This window comes from Hyperolius riggenbachi, chromosome 9 (genome assembly GCF_040937935.1).
Source record: "Hyperolius riggenbachi isolate aHypRig1 chromosome 9, aHypRig1.pri, whole genome shotgun sequence".
Lineage (NCBI taxonomy): Eukaryota > Metazoa > Chordata > Amphibia > Anura > Hyperoliidae > Hyperolius > Hyperolius riggenbachi.
Genome location: NC_090654.1, coordinates 62,540,063 through 62,555,694, shown reverse-complemented (window position 1 = coordinate 62,555,694; position 15,632 = coordinate 62,540,063). Strand labels below are relative to the sequence as shown.

Here is a 15,632-nt window from a genome sequence, read left to right as displayed (position 1 = left end):
GGGGCTTCCTCCAGCCCCTGGCAGCCGTCCTGTGCCCTCACCACAGCTCCGCTTTCAGCTGGTGGCCTAGAGTCCCCTACGTTGCAGATGCCGACCTCGCCAGGTCGACATCTACTGCGCCGTTTACAGGCGAGGGCACAGGAGGGCTACCAGGGGCTGGAGGAAGCCCCAGGCAAGTAGTTTTTTTTTTATTTGCAGCTTGCATCTGTCTTTTAAAGGGGAACTGCACCCAAAATGACATTTTTTTTTAAAAATAAACAGCCTACGACTAGTCTCAGTAGGAAGGCGAGGGCAGGGCTACATAGCAATATACAGCTATAGGAAGTGTTTCTGATGCTGAAACCAGGATATTTAAGTAATAAACTTAGGATTTAAAAATAATTGCCATTTCCCATTCCGCCTGCACCTGACACTTACCTGCAGGCCCAGATCTGGTACAATCGGGGAGAAGCGGTATGCCCGGAGGAGAGACATCATCAGCTGCTTCAGACACTCATGAATCTCATAGTCCTGCCAGGAAACAAAAAGGTTACTAGCATGCATGGCTCTTCCATCAGCCGGCCACTAGAGGGGGAACTCTCACCTCCATCAGAAGCCACATGAGGTCCAGAAGATGCTGGATTAAGGGGTGCTCTCCCACTGCACCCCCTCCCTCCAATATACTGAGCAGATAGTTCATCAAGACATCCTCCACCAGGTATACCTTACACTGTACACAGAGCACATCGGGAACAGAGTAATTACTTTATTACAGAAGTAATAACCTCACATTTTACAATTTGCTGTATAGGCAATGTACCACACTACTGACAGTTCTGAATAATTGTAGAGCTGGTGGGAAAGGTCAACATTTTCTTCAGCTTTCCTTACAAACAAAAACAAACACAGTTGCCCTACACTGCAGACACACTTCAGCCAGGGGTCTATATTCCTTAGGAACAAATACCTTTGCTGTGAAGGTGACGGGGCAGAACAGAGGGCTACCCGGGATGGGGCAGAACAGAGGGCTACCCGGGATGGGGCAGGGCAGAGGGCTATTTGGAACAGAGCAAAGAAAAAGGCTACCCGGGAGAGGGCAGAGCAGAGGGCTACCCAGCCAGGAGGGGGCCGAGCAGAGGTCTAGTGGGGACAGGACGGAGCAGAATGACATGAACTAGGTGGAGCAGAATTAACGTTATGACTACCCGGTAGAGTGTGAAGCTGAGGATGACCTGGGAGAGAGTGGGTATGATCTGAGAATGGCTGGAGGTAAGGGCTACCTGAGGGTAGATAGAGGCAAAGTCTACCCAAGCAAGGGTGGAGACGAGTCCTAATTAAGAAAGCTTGGAAAAGATTTTATAATTGTAATGTAAACTGTATGCAGATTGGAATTAAACTAAACAGTAGTAGCTAAGTATTTTCTAAAGATAAGTAGAGAGCATTGCTTAAAGGACAACTGAAGCGAGAGGGAAATGGTGGCTGCCATATTTATTTCCTTTTAAGCAATGCCAGTTGCCTAGACATCCTGATGAGCCCTCCCTCTAATACTTTTCGCCACAGACCCCGAACAAGCATGCAGCAGATCAGGCGTTTCTGACATTGTCAGATCTGACAGATTAGCTGCATGCTTGTTTCTGGTGTGATTCAGACACTACTGCAGCCCAATAGATCAGCAGCGCTGCCAAGCAACTGGTATTATTTAAAATAAATGGCTGCCTCCATATTATTCTCACTTCAGTTATTATTTAAGGGAGGGTAAAGCTGGGGACTCACCATAAGAGGGGCAAAGTGATTGAATATATGGGCCAGTGTTACCAGAACGGTGGGATCCCCCTGCAGCTGCCAGACAGCGGGGTCTTTTTCTACCAGTTTCCCCTCCTGGAAAACAAAGTCAAATAGAGGAAACATTATTTAGGTATTAACATTAAGTAATTTAGCATTACATGACTCCCCAGGTGGCTCTGCACCAAGACATCTGTGACTGCACATACCTGGGTATCTATTGCCGTACTTAGCACGTTCTTTAAGTATCCCAGAAGCCTTTGGGACTTCAGCAGGTCAGCTGTTGGTGGGTCTTGAAGGGGGCGGTACCCTTCCACTGGATATGTATCTGTGTATGTTAAGGAAAAACAAGGGCAACTCCACCCTCCTAACATACTGGTGCACCCAGTACCCCCAGCAGAGTATGCTGCCCACCATCAACTAAAAACTCCAGATAAAAAAGATATAATACCAAGGGCAAACAGTCAGGCCTTGAGCAGCTGCAAAACAATGAGGCACCTGAACATGAAAGAGGAGGCGGAAAATGGGGATCAGCGCATAAAAAAGGGAAAATGATACCCAATGATGCTTATGAAAGAGAGGCATACAGTACACGGAAAGGCATACAGTGGAAAATAGTTTCTTTAACATGAGGTAACTGATGCTAGATGATTAACTTCATCTGGCACAGTTATTAGCTTGATAAAGTGGGTTGGATCTCATGAAACGTGTTGCCTTGTGCTACATAAGGTATTTTCTTACAGTACCGTAAGAGGTGTTGTGAATAAGGTAAGCCACCTCATTTTTGTTTTTAATTTTATATATATCTGGGCGCCTCTCCACTGTGTGTCTTTCCATACACCCCCCCTTCCCACAGAAGAGGTGTCCTCCTCGGGCCCCAGGCCTTTTTCTGCAGGGAGCGACCTATACAGGCGGTGACCCGTTCCTGTTTGAAGGCGGTTATCCTCCACAAGCGCAATTAGTGGTTGCTTGCCTTGCAACCCAATCTTGTGAGTACCACATTTCCTACTTACTTGATCTCCATACCCTCGGAACATTCTACACCATCCGGGGTCCTGGTGTCTCTATTTTTTTTCTTCAAGGTTCGCCTTATCCAGCCCAACGCCTACAGTAAATGGCTGATACACATGGAGGAGAGGCTGCACATGGAATGGGAGGGGCACTGCTGAAAAAAAAAAAAAAAAAGAAAAAGAAAAAAAAAAAAAAAAGGGGAGCCTCAGCATACTTAGCCTAGGAGCACATAAGGTATAAATCTGGCTTTGCACACAGCATGGAGATAGGCAAAACAAAACAGGGCCCCGAGGGTTCATCCATCTCAGATATTACAAAGTAAGATAGAACTCATACTAATCATATACTTAACTGTCTACGATAAAAGGATATCTCAGAGGGCGAGAACCAAAATTAAAGGCTACAGATTCCTTGAAGGAAAGGCTGATGGCTGGAAAGTACGCCATACCAGATCCTCGAGAGATGTCACTAAAGGCTATGCCAAGGCTCACGCCATTTCTGCAGAGAAAGGAGAACCCCGAGATTTACCTCATATAACAGAGATGTAACAGAGAACACTGGTCATGTGCCCCATACTTACAAGCAGAAGGAGATGTTCCCTTCATCCAAGTCTATCAGGCAACTGACGATGTCCCCAGCAGCCCAAGACTTTATCGAGACACAAGAAAATAGACATTAGATGAGAAAGTCTTAGTTTCTCTGCTCATGTACCTCTAAATGCATTGTATTGATGCACTGCATCCTCTCACCTTGCCATAGTTTGTAGTGGTCACATTCCATTTCCGGACTCTGTGTCCATCATACGCGTACGAATCTGGTGTGTCCCCAACACCCTCCTGCAACAACAGAACACGAAAGTCCAGCCCGTATCTTACCAGCATGGTAGCTAATAACAGAGTGCAACAGTGGACCAATATGGAACTGTGATGTGGATTTTATCTAAAGCAAACCTGTGACGGGGGATGAAGGATTAGATTTTGATACTTACCCAAGTAGTATGAAAGCTCTGCTTGGTCCAGAACATTCCAGATCCTCCTCAAGACCACAGCTGCAGCCTGGGATCCTCTTCTACGCAGTTGTGCTCCCAGCCATGCCCAGAGGAACGGAGGAAAAAGCGCAATCGGGTTCTTTCTACTGGGAAGGTGCACATCGTACTCAAGTGTGTACGAGAGATATCACCACGGGAGACTTGGGCGCAGGATACAGCCGGTATATGGCAGATCCTGCTGCTGCACAAGTTCCCGGCCATTTTAAATGCTATTCCCCCTCCAGGCTGCCAGGGATGCTGGGGAATGAAATAGTTTGCCTTCCAGCAATTGCTGGAGGCTGAATCATTGTGTTTTTAAAAGTAACTTCAGTTCAGTCTTCTGACGGCGCCGAAGTTACTCCCTGTGCGCTGCTATAGTCGTAATTCCTTTTATGGCCTATGGTGGCGCCGGCTGCGCCCAAGTCTCCAGTGCTGGAATCACCGTGTTCGTATTCAAGCATGTCCTGTACCAATGTTCTCAAACAGACATGAGCATGGCCACAAGAAAATCAACAAGCTCTTGTTGAATATGTTTAGTGGGAACCAGCGCTGGAGCAGGCGGCTCGAGGAGGATCATGTAAGCCTATGGACTATCCAGAGGCTTTCTACTACTGAGGTAAGCAAGTGTACCTACACAATCATGTAAAACACACACACACTGGATTGCAAATTGATCACAGTGGATTTTCATTGCCTTATCCGCTAACCCCCAAAACTATAGTTAGCGTGGGGGGGGGAATCGGGCTCTCCTCACCCCTCTGTAGAGTAGCCCAGTAGCTCCAGTGCTACTTTAGGTCTTCTCTGATCTTCCTGCCAGCCACATACTCTATTCTGCATACCTCTCCCTCCCTGAGGAATGTCATGTCATCGGGAGAAGGAGGTTTGGAAACACAGAATATGAGACTGACAGGAAGAACAGAAGAGACAATGCATCGTTGGAGCAGGTAAATATTACACTGCTCCGCTGCGCTACTTTGCTATGTAGGGAGATGTGTGAAGGGGGAAGGTATGTAGGTGTGTCTTACCAGTTATTGAAGGAAAGGGGTGGGGGCAGGGTTTGGATTGAAGGTGGAGGCCCGATGCAAATTGTTAGGGGGTGTACTATAAGTCAGTGTTTTTCAAACCTGTCCTCGTGACTCCCCAACGGTGCATATTTTGCAGGCAACCTCACCTATGCACAGGTGGGGTCATTAATGTCTCAGTTGGATTCCATGTAACAGACACTAACTACCCCACCTGTGCATAGGTGAGGCTGCCTGCAAAATATGCACCATTGGGGAGTCACGAGGACAGGTATGCGAAACACTGCCATAAGTTATTGCTGCACCCAGGCTAAAACTAACAATGGCTTCAATTCACTAAGCTTATCTCCTGTCTTTAATAACTCTTCTAGAGTTGTTACCATGGTGATAAGGCATGTAGTATTCAGGAAACATTTTACCTCAGGCAAACCTAAAGTTAACTCTTCTGTCTTTAAGTTAACTCCTTAATCCTTAAAATAACTCCAGAGTTAAAGACAGGCTGTTCATTAACTGCATGTGAAAATAACTACAGAGGAGGTAAATTAGCTACAGAAGAGGTAACATAAGGAATGAAGAGATAAGATAACTCTCTTACTGTGTGGAGGTAAGTTTTCTCTTGCCTTATCTCCAGCATGATCTTAGTGAATTGAGGCCAATGTTTTAATCAGAAACACAGTAGACAAAGTGCAACTCCAGACAGGAAGGTAGTGTGCGCTCTTCCTCTTGCTGCTTACAATGATGGACATTGGAAGCACTCATAGGCCACATAAAATGGCAAGGAGGGCTGCATTTGCCCTGTTTAACACCTGTGCTCTAGAATGTAAGCTCGCAAGGGCAGGGGCCTCCTCCTATTGTTTCTTATGTTACTGTAATTTATCCTAAGAAAGTGTACCAATATTGGTGATGTCTCAAACCACACATCAACTATGTATGCATCTATATTGCTGGATATCCTGATTGAACAGTGCTTTGAACTCCTCGTGTTTCTATGTTCCCCAATATTTAATTTGTACAGCGTTACGGAAGATTTTAGCGCTATATAAATAAAAAAATATATATTTATGAAAAGTGGTTTAATGGGAATTTAAAATGTTAAAAACTCTTTGCATTGTGCCAGCCCTGCCATTGTGTGTCAGTTTCCTGCGATGTACCAGCCCTCCCTTCACATGGCAGTGGCCACCTCGTTTTCTGTAGAGGCACTGAACAGCCATGTACAGACTCACTGACCTCCTGGTTAAAGCGACAGCTCAGTGTGCACCATCCGATCTGCATCAGTCCCTGCGAGGAGATCAGCACTTCATACAGCCACTTTCCTGGGAGACACAGAGAGCAGAACTGTAAGAGGAGCTGTAAGCTTTTATAGGAAGATTTCTAATACTCCACACTTCACAAATCATGCTATCATAAAGCAAGAAAAAAAAAACACCACAACACAAGTTGGGGAAAGTGATATTCCCTAACACACTGGCAGAGGGTACGATAAAAACACAAACTGTAAAGGTGGTCATACATTAGACCAGTGGTCCTCAAACTACGGCCCAGGGCCGAATACGGCCCCCTGAGGCTTTTGCACTGGCCTCCAAACACAAAAATGTATAATTTTTATATGCGGCCCACTGCACCTTTAAATATCGGCGGCCCGCATATAGAATAGCAGTGCTGGCATCACACCATCCACATACTGTAGAAGCCACTGCACGCAGTAATTAACTGGCTTCTAATCCAATTCCACATCAGGTGACTCTGCTGTCTAACTGGACGGCAGGTCACCTGGGTTTGCTTCACTGTCTGGTGCACAAAGATGTTCTTTGGGCTGAATGGCTGCTGCTGGGAGTTCTCCTCCGGGCATGTTTGGGGGAAAATCAATACCTAGATTCAATGTTTCCCAACATCATTTTATGTATGTTCCGGGCCCCCAGCAGTCTGAAGTACGTTGACCCGGCCCTTGACCGAAAAAGTTTGGAGACCCCTGCATTAGACAATGGCCATCAGATTGTACATTCTCTGATTGAATCTGATCAGAGAGATCTATTGCCTGATCACACGCTGCAGGCAGATTTCAGCATGAACTCTACTGGAATTCTTCTAAGCGCCTCCACCTGCTGGGCCACCCTCCATGTAATGTGTCAGAATTGTTAGATCTGACAATGGTAGCTGCATGCTTGTTTCTGGTGTGATTCAGACCAATAGGGCTGCCAGGCAACTGGGGCTGCCAGGCAACTGGTATTGTTTAAGAGGAAATAAATATGGCATCCTCCATATATTTCTCACTTCAATTGTCCTTTAAACGACAGTTACATTGCATCCAGTGGTGAAAGGGAGAGGTGGTGGACCTTCGAGTTTCACCTACCTTTAAACACGCAGGTGGTTGCCCGTATAGAGCTAAAGTTACTGTGTCCAATAACCTACAGGAAGAGGAGACTGTCAGCCAATGCAAGCAGCGCATATAATCAGTGTGCACTGACCAATAGGAGCACAATCACTGATCAGACACAGCTCAATATACTCACCCCCAGCAGATCATCATCTACCAATAAGAGCCCCTCAAACCCACTCTGGTGATCCAGCACCACAGTGGCGGGTCCCAGGCGCCCCTCCGCTGTCTGATCTGTGGGCGAGAGAAGATGCCAAAGTATTATTGCACAATACTGTGTTAAGGTGCCCATACATCACTTAAAGAAAACCTGAACTGAAAATTAAAAGTCAAAATAAACATACACAGGCCATAGTTACCTCCTGTGTAGTCTACTCCTCGATCTATTTTTCTTCTCCCGCGTCCTGTTTGTCCACTGTGATCAATGGAATTCTCCGTCCTCCATTTTGAAAATGGCTATTACCCCATAACAGCTTCCTGGTCAGCACACTGTTAAACTGTAACATTGCCCACTTGAGCCATAGGGAAACATGGACACATCAGTTCTCCTCTCAGCTGTAACTGACAGCAACTGATATATTCCAGTTCTGACAAAATGTTGTCAGAACTGGAAGGGATCACTGTAAGAAGAAAATGGCGAGCTTCTGAGAGGAACTGATGGCAAGGTAACTATGTAATGTTCATTTGAAGTTACCGCAGGTGTTTATTTTAAATAATTTTACTCAGTACAGGTTCTCTTTAATATTGCAGACCGATCGACCTTTTGATAATTTAATCGAATTGGAAGAGAACTGATGCCGCAACATGGTTGCCTGATCGATCTTTCTATTTCAGGCAGAAATCAGTAGGAAGGATTGATAGGGAATGCTGGGAAAATCTCAGCTCGATCAGGTGCGCGGCAGTAATAAGGTATAAGTGCCCCCTCCCTCGGTGCCTGTGTGCAGTGTTAATGGCTCACCTATCCACCGATGTGAATCCTGGCCTCCTCCGGTTTTTGGCATCACCGTAAACACCTGTACCATGTGACTCTCCGCAGATAGTGACATCACAGCATGTGCCAGCATCAGGGCTGTACAAAAATCATCCGACTCGAATTCTGAATCCTCAGTTTATGAAACCACCAACTCCAGATAACCAAAAATTGCTCTGACTCCTCATCTCCGCAGCCCTTGTTGGGCTATGGAATGGGTACAAAAAATCATCCGTCTGTCTCCTCAGTCTATGAAACTACCCACTCCAGGAACCCCAGAAATGCTCCCACTCCACAGCCCTGGACAGCATGGGATTGCTGTGGAGTGGAAGTACATGCACAGCAGCGGTCCATCAGTGATTACCACAAGCCGACCTAAGTCAATTAGATGCATATAATAGTCCTCCTCAGAAAGCCAAATAGAGCAGTGCTGACCAAATAGAGTCACAATATCATGCTTACAATATTATGTTCAGTGTCTGGAAAAACTGTAGTCAGCAGTAGCACATAATGCTTCTAAATGTGTGGCTTCCACCTTACAACATCATAATCCTCAAAACTGCTGTGCAAAACCTCAACAACCTATCGCACTAAGCTCATCCAAGACAAAAAGAATATGATGCATACGTCAGGCGGCAGTGTGGGGTCTACCCAAAAGTCCTTTGCGATTTACCAGTAGATCGCTAGTCACTCAGTGGACACCCCTGAACTATTGCCTGACTGCACAGCGATTTCCAATCATAACCCCCCCCTTCCTGTTGTATGCGTCCGTCTCTCCCCCCCCCCCCCCCCTTCCTCCAATGCCGGCCAGGGCAGGGGAGTTGGAGCTATATTTGGGTACCTGGAGTTGGTGGTTTCATAAACTGGAGTCGGATGATTTTTGTACCCACTCTATATATAGATAATTTAGGCAATCCCATATATTATATACAAAAGATAGGATCATTAGTGAACATCATTTGGGACTGACTAAATTATCCATTTAATATAATCACTCAGATTTAAGGTGCCCATTGATGGTACAATTTTTTTCACCAAATGCAACCTTTTGATGCAATTTTTACGATCGAATTGTATAGAAAACTCACCATTTATGAAGGCAATCGATAGGGAACAATTCATTGGTCAATTGCTAAATAGGATAAAATTGATTCGAAAGTTGGATTATATGATCGAACTTGAATAAAGAATCGTTCAGTAAATGTGAACAATCCATAATTGCCTTCCTATTAGTTATGATCGTTCAAATCGCATCGAAAGATTGCATTTAGTGAAAAATTTTACAGTTTATGGGCACCTTTATACAACACAGATTGGGAAAGATTGGATCATTAATGGCCACCTTTACACAGAAGAGGTATGATGGTAAAATCAAGGTTGTATCGTTAGTTGGCACTAAAGAACAACCAAAGAGAAATGATCTCTGAGCTTAACCAACATCAATAAACTAAAATGGGGTAGCTACACAGATCATTCACTGCATGACAAGCTCAGGCCAGTACATGTACAGGGCTCTGAGGGAGCATCAATGGCAGAAAGATGAGGATGTGACCTGCTAATTGTCCATCATGAAATGCGGAGTCTCTTCACCTGAATTATCCTCACTGGTCTCTCCACCAGACAGCAGCCGGTCCAGCCGTTCCTCCAGGTTCTGGAAGGTGAGGGGTTTCCTGGACAGGAGCACATGGAGAAGTAATGTTTAAATGACTCCAGGAACTGTAGATAATATAGCAAACCGAATAGTGATTACCATCAGCACATCAGTAGCAGTCAAGTCAACAACAGGCCTTCCAAAAAAAGGTAGCTTATAGAGAATGCGGCTGCAAAGCTGTTATAAATCAACCTCACCATTGCCACATGACATTAATCCTTTGGGGCTCGTTTCCACTATTGCGGTGCGGAATCGCCTGGATTCCACCGCTGATGAAATCGCATGCGGATGCGATTGCGCATGCGTTTTTTGCCGCGAATTCGCATAGGTGAGGGTATATGCGAATTTAACCATGTCACTGCCTGTGTGAATTTACATTGGTACCTATGCGAATTCGCGGCAAAAAACGCATGGGGAAAACGCATGCGATTTCCCTATTAAATACATTGTGTGCGATTCGCCTGCATTCCACACGCAGGCGAATTCTGCAGGGTGTTCCGTGCAGATTTTCTCTGCACAATAAAACGCTCCCGCAGACGCATAAGTGGAAACAGGCCCATTCACTTATATTGTCTATGCGAATCCGCATACGCAAGACGCATGCGGATTCGCGATAGTGGAAACGGGGCCTTGCTCACTCAACTGGCTACCCATAAAATGGAGAATCCACTTCAAGACTGGCCCTATTAACATTCAGTTTGTTTTTACTCTCACACACCACCAACAACCTATGATCAGCAGGATCTCATAACTTGGTCACCCCCAGAGTCCACTTCAAAGCCTTTTAGAGTTAAGCATTCTGTCATGCTGTCCCTTCCCTTTGGAGCTCCCTTCCAGACTCAGTTAAGACAGTTCCAACCCACGAGGCGTTTAAAACAAAAATGAAAAGCCACCAATTTAGTCAGACACTTACGGACACATTTTTACTCTGTAAAACATTCCACCCTACAACTTAAAGAACAACTGAAGTGAGAAGTATATGGAGGCTGCCATATTTGTTTTCTTTTAAACGATACCAGTTGCCTGGCAGTCCTGTTGTTCTACTGGCTGCAGTAGAGTTTGAAAACCACCAGAAAGAAGCATGCCGCTAATCTTGTCAGATCTGACAATAATGTCAGAAACACCTGGTCTGCTGCATGCATTGTTCAGGGTCTATGGCTAAAATTATTGGAAGCAGGGGACCAGCAGGATAGCAAGGAAACTGGTGTTGCTTAATAGGAAATAAATGTGGCAGCCTCACTTCAGTTGTCCTTGAATACTAATCTGAGACATAGCTATGGGCTGTGAGTTCTATGGGAGAAAAGCATTTTACATATGTTGTTGTTGGTATCGACTACCAATGCACAACAGAAGATGACATTTTTTCCATAATTATTCTAAGTGCTAAAAATACATTTTTTTTTTTAAAGTAAAAATGAGTTGAGGTGGCCACAGGCAAACTAACCACTGCAAGCCCAATCACTAAACCAAAGATGGAGTTTGTAAAGCTTACTGAAAAAAGCATGGATGGGTGTGGGAATAAATATAGATGGATTGGGCAAGGAGAGGACTGGTAGTAACTTGACAGTAGGGGTTGCGATTTGATAATGATCAGATTTCTGTTATGAAGAGCTCCTGTATAAGTTGTCAAATTGATCGCTACTCCCTGACTAATATCTAATCAGAATGTAATCAATCACTTCCTAGATCTAACCACTAGGGACCTGCGTATCGCTAGTGTTAGCTTTTCCCAGTATGAATAAACGTACAAACGCTAGTTGGTGATTGCTTAAAGGTGCATACACACATCAGACTATAGTCTTTGGAAAATGACAGATCACAGACCAATCTTACCACCCTTCATGTAGTATGAGAGCCATACATACACAGTCTTTTTTCTATGGAGCTGAACTCCACATCAGAAAAAAATCTTGGCAAGATGCTGCACACACAGATGCTGTACAGACACAAAAGATCAGTATCTGCAAAAGATCTGTTCCTGCCAAAAATCCATTCCTGCAAATTGCAATGATAGTCTATGAGATCTGCAGATCATCATACACACATGATTTAACTGACATTCATCTGCAGATCAGATCCACCAGGATGGATTTTCAGATCTGCGGATGATTGCTTGATCTGCAGATGAATGTCAGTTAAATCATGTGTGTATGATGATCTGCAGATCTCATAGACTATCATTGCAATTTGCAGGAATGGATTTTTGGCAGGAACAGATCTTTTGCAGATACTGATCTTTTGTGTCTGTACAGCATCTGTGTGTGCAGCATCTTGCAAAGATTTTTTTCTGATGTGGAGTTCAGCTCCATAGAAAAAAGACTGTATGTATGGCTCTCATACTACATGAAGGGTGGTAAGATTGGTCTGTGATCTGTCATTTTCCAAAGACTATAGTCTGATGTGTGTATGCGCCTTAAGGCCCTTCAATCCTTTCTGCTCCACACCCCAACATACATGTTAAGGCCACATACACACATCAGACCATAGTCTTTTGAAAATGAAAGATCACAGACCAATTTTACCCCCTTCCATGTAGTATGAGACCCATACCTTCACAGTCTATTCTATGTAGCGGAACTCCCCATCAGAAAAAAATCTTTGCAAGATGCTGCACACAAAGATGCTGTACAGACACAAAAGATCAGTGTCTGCAAAAGATCTGTTCCTGCCAACAATCCGTTCCTGCAAATTGCATTCATAGTCTATGAGATCTGCAGATCCTCATACACACCTTGTATAACTGACATTCATTTGCAGATCAGACAATCATCTGCAGATCTGAAAATCCATCTTGGTGGATCTGATCTGCAGATGAATGTCTGTTAACCCTCCTGGCGGTTTGCTAAAAAAAAAAAAATCACCAGGGGGCAGCAAATCTTTTTTTTTTAATTTTTATTTTTTTATTTTTCATGTAGGGAGACAAAGTCTCGCTACATGATAGCCGCTGCTCAGCGGCATCCCCCCAGCCCCTCCGATCGCCGCCGGCGATCGGCGATCAGGAGATCCCGTTCAAAGAACGGGATCTCCTGGAGGGCTTCCCCCGTCGCCATGGCGACGGGGCAGGATGACGTCATCGACGTCGTGACGTCAAAGGGGATTCCTATCCACCCCATAGAGCTGCCTAGCACTGATTGGCCAGGCAGCGCACGGGGTCTGGGGGGGGGGGGGGGGGGCGGCTGCGGCGCGACGGATAGCGGCGGCGATCGGGCACTACACGCAGCTAGCAAAGTGCTAGCTGCGTGCAGCAAAAAAAAATTATGCAAATCGGCCCAGCGGGGCCTGAGCGGTGCCTTCCGGCGGCATAGCCCGAGCTCAGCTCGGGCTTACCGCCAGGAAGGTTAAACAAGGTGTGTATGATGATCTGCAGATATCATAGACTATGAATGCATTTTGCAGGAACGGATCTTTGGCAGGAACAGATCTTTTGCAGATACTGATCTTTTGAATGTCTACAGCATCTTTGTGTGCAGCATCTTGCAAAGATTTCTGTCTGATGGGGAGTTCAGCTCCATAGAATAGATTGTGTAGGTATGGCTCTCATACTACATGGAAAGGGGTAAAATTGGTCTGTGATCTTTCATTTTCCAAAGACTATGGTCTGATGTGTGTATGTGGCCTTAGCAAGAGGTCCAGACTGTGAGGTACTCTCCTCTGTCAGGTATGCTGTAAACTACAGGAATCTGGATTGTGTCAAGTGATGCCATTTCAAAAGGAGGTAAACAATATTACAAGTTATATAGCGGTGACATTTTCCATAGCGCTGTATATATAGTCGTGACACAAACTGTCACAATCTAAATCGCTACCATAGTTAAAGGAATACTATCGATTCACATATTTTTTTCAATAGACACAGGAATTGTTTGGGAAGTGCTGCTAAGTACTGGTGTATACATTTTAGTAGCAACTTCTTTGTTTACTGTTATCAATATACATTCGAACTTTACTGACACCAAAACTGACCACTGAGCCATGAGGAGAGGGGAAATTCCCCTCACACTTGGTCAGTTAACTATGTGTAGCTCATTGTGTGACAGAGAAGAGAGCTCCCAACAGCTGCAGCTTCTGTGTCCTGTGTTTCTGACTGACCTGTCTGAAAAGAGCAGAGGAAATGTAACTAATTGTCACAGCTTTTTCATACTGTTTTTGCTTTCAGAGTTTGATATGTTTGATATTTGCTTTCTGTAGTCTGATATGCAACACTGGCTGTGCATTGAAGCAGACACCCCTTCTGCAATTGATTTGTCCCAATATAGCTAAATCCTACCCTCAATCAATTACAGCTTTTGCCTCTGATATTTAACATGAAAAGTAGGAAAATGTTTACACAGCTACTTAGACATTATTTGCACACTGTCATTTTAGAACACTTGGGTATCGATAGTATTCTAAATTCTCGTCTTACAAAGTTCGACTACAATGTTCCTATTTTAGTCTAGTGCCAATTTACCAATCTGCAGTTTTTTGGAATGTGGGAAGACACCCATGCAAACATGGGGAGAACATACAAACTCCATGCAGACAGTGTCCTGGCCCAGATTTGCAAAAATCAGTAACCCTTCGCACACTCGCATGCAAATGTTCAAACAAATGCATTCACAGATTCACTCATCCAGGCACCACTGTTTTCCCTACAGCTAAGTTAAAAGCCGGGGTCTTAGTTCACAGAAGAATGCATTCTTATGCTTAGTCACCTACACTGAGCAGAAGTACCCAGATAAACGTAGGTGTCCTAACTCTGGCCCTGTAACATGCATAGTGCCAACATGCAAACATTCATTGCATCAAACCTATCAATGGATTAGGAGCACACATCCTGACGTCCTCTCCTGGGACAGATAGCGCATCATACCAATCGCACAAGGGAGCTAACGTAATGTATCCATACGCACCATGCACATACACCAGCATAAGCTGTGTGCATGCTGACAAACATACAGGGGAAGGAGGGAGTGCACCGAATTAGACCCTAGCCACAGGGGTCAGTAACAAAAACAAAATACATATATCCAGGCACATCGCATCTAGTTAGGACATTAAATAAGTTATTAAGGAAGGGGAGGTGCTGAAGGGGGTGTGGCTAGAAAACAGCAAAAATCTATTAATCCTTCGCACTCTCACATGCAAATGTTCAAACAAATGCATTCACAGATTCACTCATCCAGGCACCACTGTTATCCCTACAGCTAAGTTAAAAGCCGGGGTCTTAGTTCACAGAAGAATGCATTCTTATACTTAGTCACCTATACTGCGCAGAAGTACCCAGGTATACATAGGTGTCCTAACTCTGGCCCTGTAACATGCATAGTGCAGCCATGCAAACACATTCATTGCATCAAACCTATCAATGGATTAGGAGCACACATCCTGACGTCCTCTCCTGGGACAGATAGCGCATCATACCAATCGCGTTTAAACAATGCAAATTGCTTGGAATCCTTCTGATCATACGACTCCAATATCTTTAGCCATAGACACTGAAAAAGCATGCAGATCAGATGTTTCTGCCTGAAGTCTGACTAGATTAGCTGCATGCTCGTTTCAGGTGTGTGATTCAGACACTACTGCAGCCAAAGAGATCATCAGAATAGCTAGGCAATGGATATTGTTTAGGGCCAGTTTCACACTAGGTTTTTGCGTTGCAGTGAGCTGCTCCTGCCGCATCCAACGCAACACAAAAAACTACAATCAGATAACCTTGCGTGCAGTAACAGGGTCATATGCATAGCGCCGCCCCCCGCTCAGTGCAATGCACTGCAGGCTGTGCGTCAAGATGGCGGTAGATTGGATACTTCCAGCGCATCACAAAAATATGC

At 44.8% G+C, this 15,632-nt stretch overlaps 1 protein-coding gene across 3 annotated transcripts in view; it reads right to left on the bottom strand.

Moving 5' to 3' along the window:
• Positions 1 to 15,632, bottom strand: part of RNF123 (ring finger protein 123) — a 119,116-nt gene that overhangs the window by 83,265 nt on the left and 20,219 nt on the right. For all 3 annotated transcript variants that reach the window (XM_068252920.1, XM_068252921.1, XM_068252922.1), the window contains exons 4-14: positions 9,756 to 9,835; positions 7,332 to 7,429; positions 7,172 to 7,226; positions 6,049 to 6,134; positions 3,522 to 3,608; positions 3,353 to 3,420; positions 3,145 to 3,270; positions 1,971 to 2,085; positions 1,753 to 1,857; positions 584 to 709; positions 418 to 510 (exon numbers count right to left, since the gene is read on the bottom strand). In XM_068252920.1, coding sequence (XP_068109021.1) covers positions 418 to 510; positions 584 to 709; positions 1,753 to 1,857; positions 1,971 to 2,085; positions 3,145 to 3,270; positions 3,353 to 3,420; positions 3,522 to 3,608; positions 6,049 to 6,134; positions 7,172 to 7,226; positions 7,332 to 7,429; positions 9,756 to 9,835 — 1,039 coding nt within the window. The remainder of the gene's footprint in view (positions 1 to 417; positions 511 to 583; positions 710 to 1,752; positions 1,858 to 1,970; positions 2,086 to 3,144; positions 3,271 to 3,352; positions 3,421 to 3,521; positions 3,609 to 6,048; positions 6,135 to 7,171; positions 7,227 to 7,331; positions 7,430 to 9,755; positions 9,836 to 15,632) is intronic.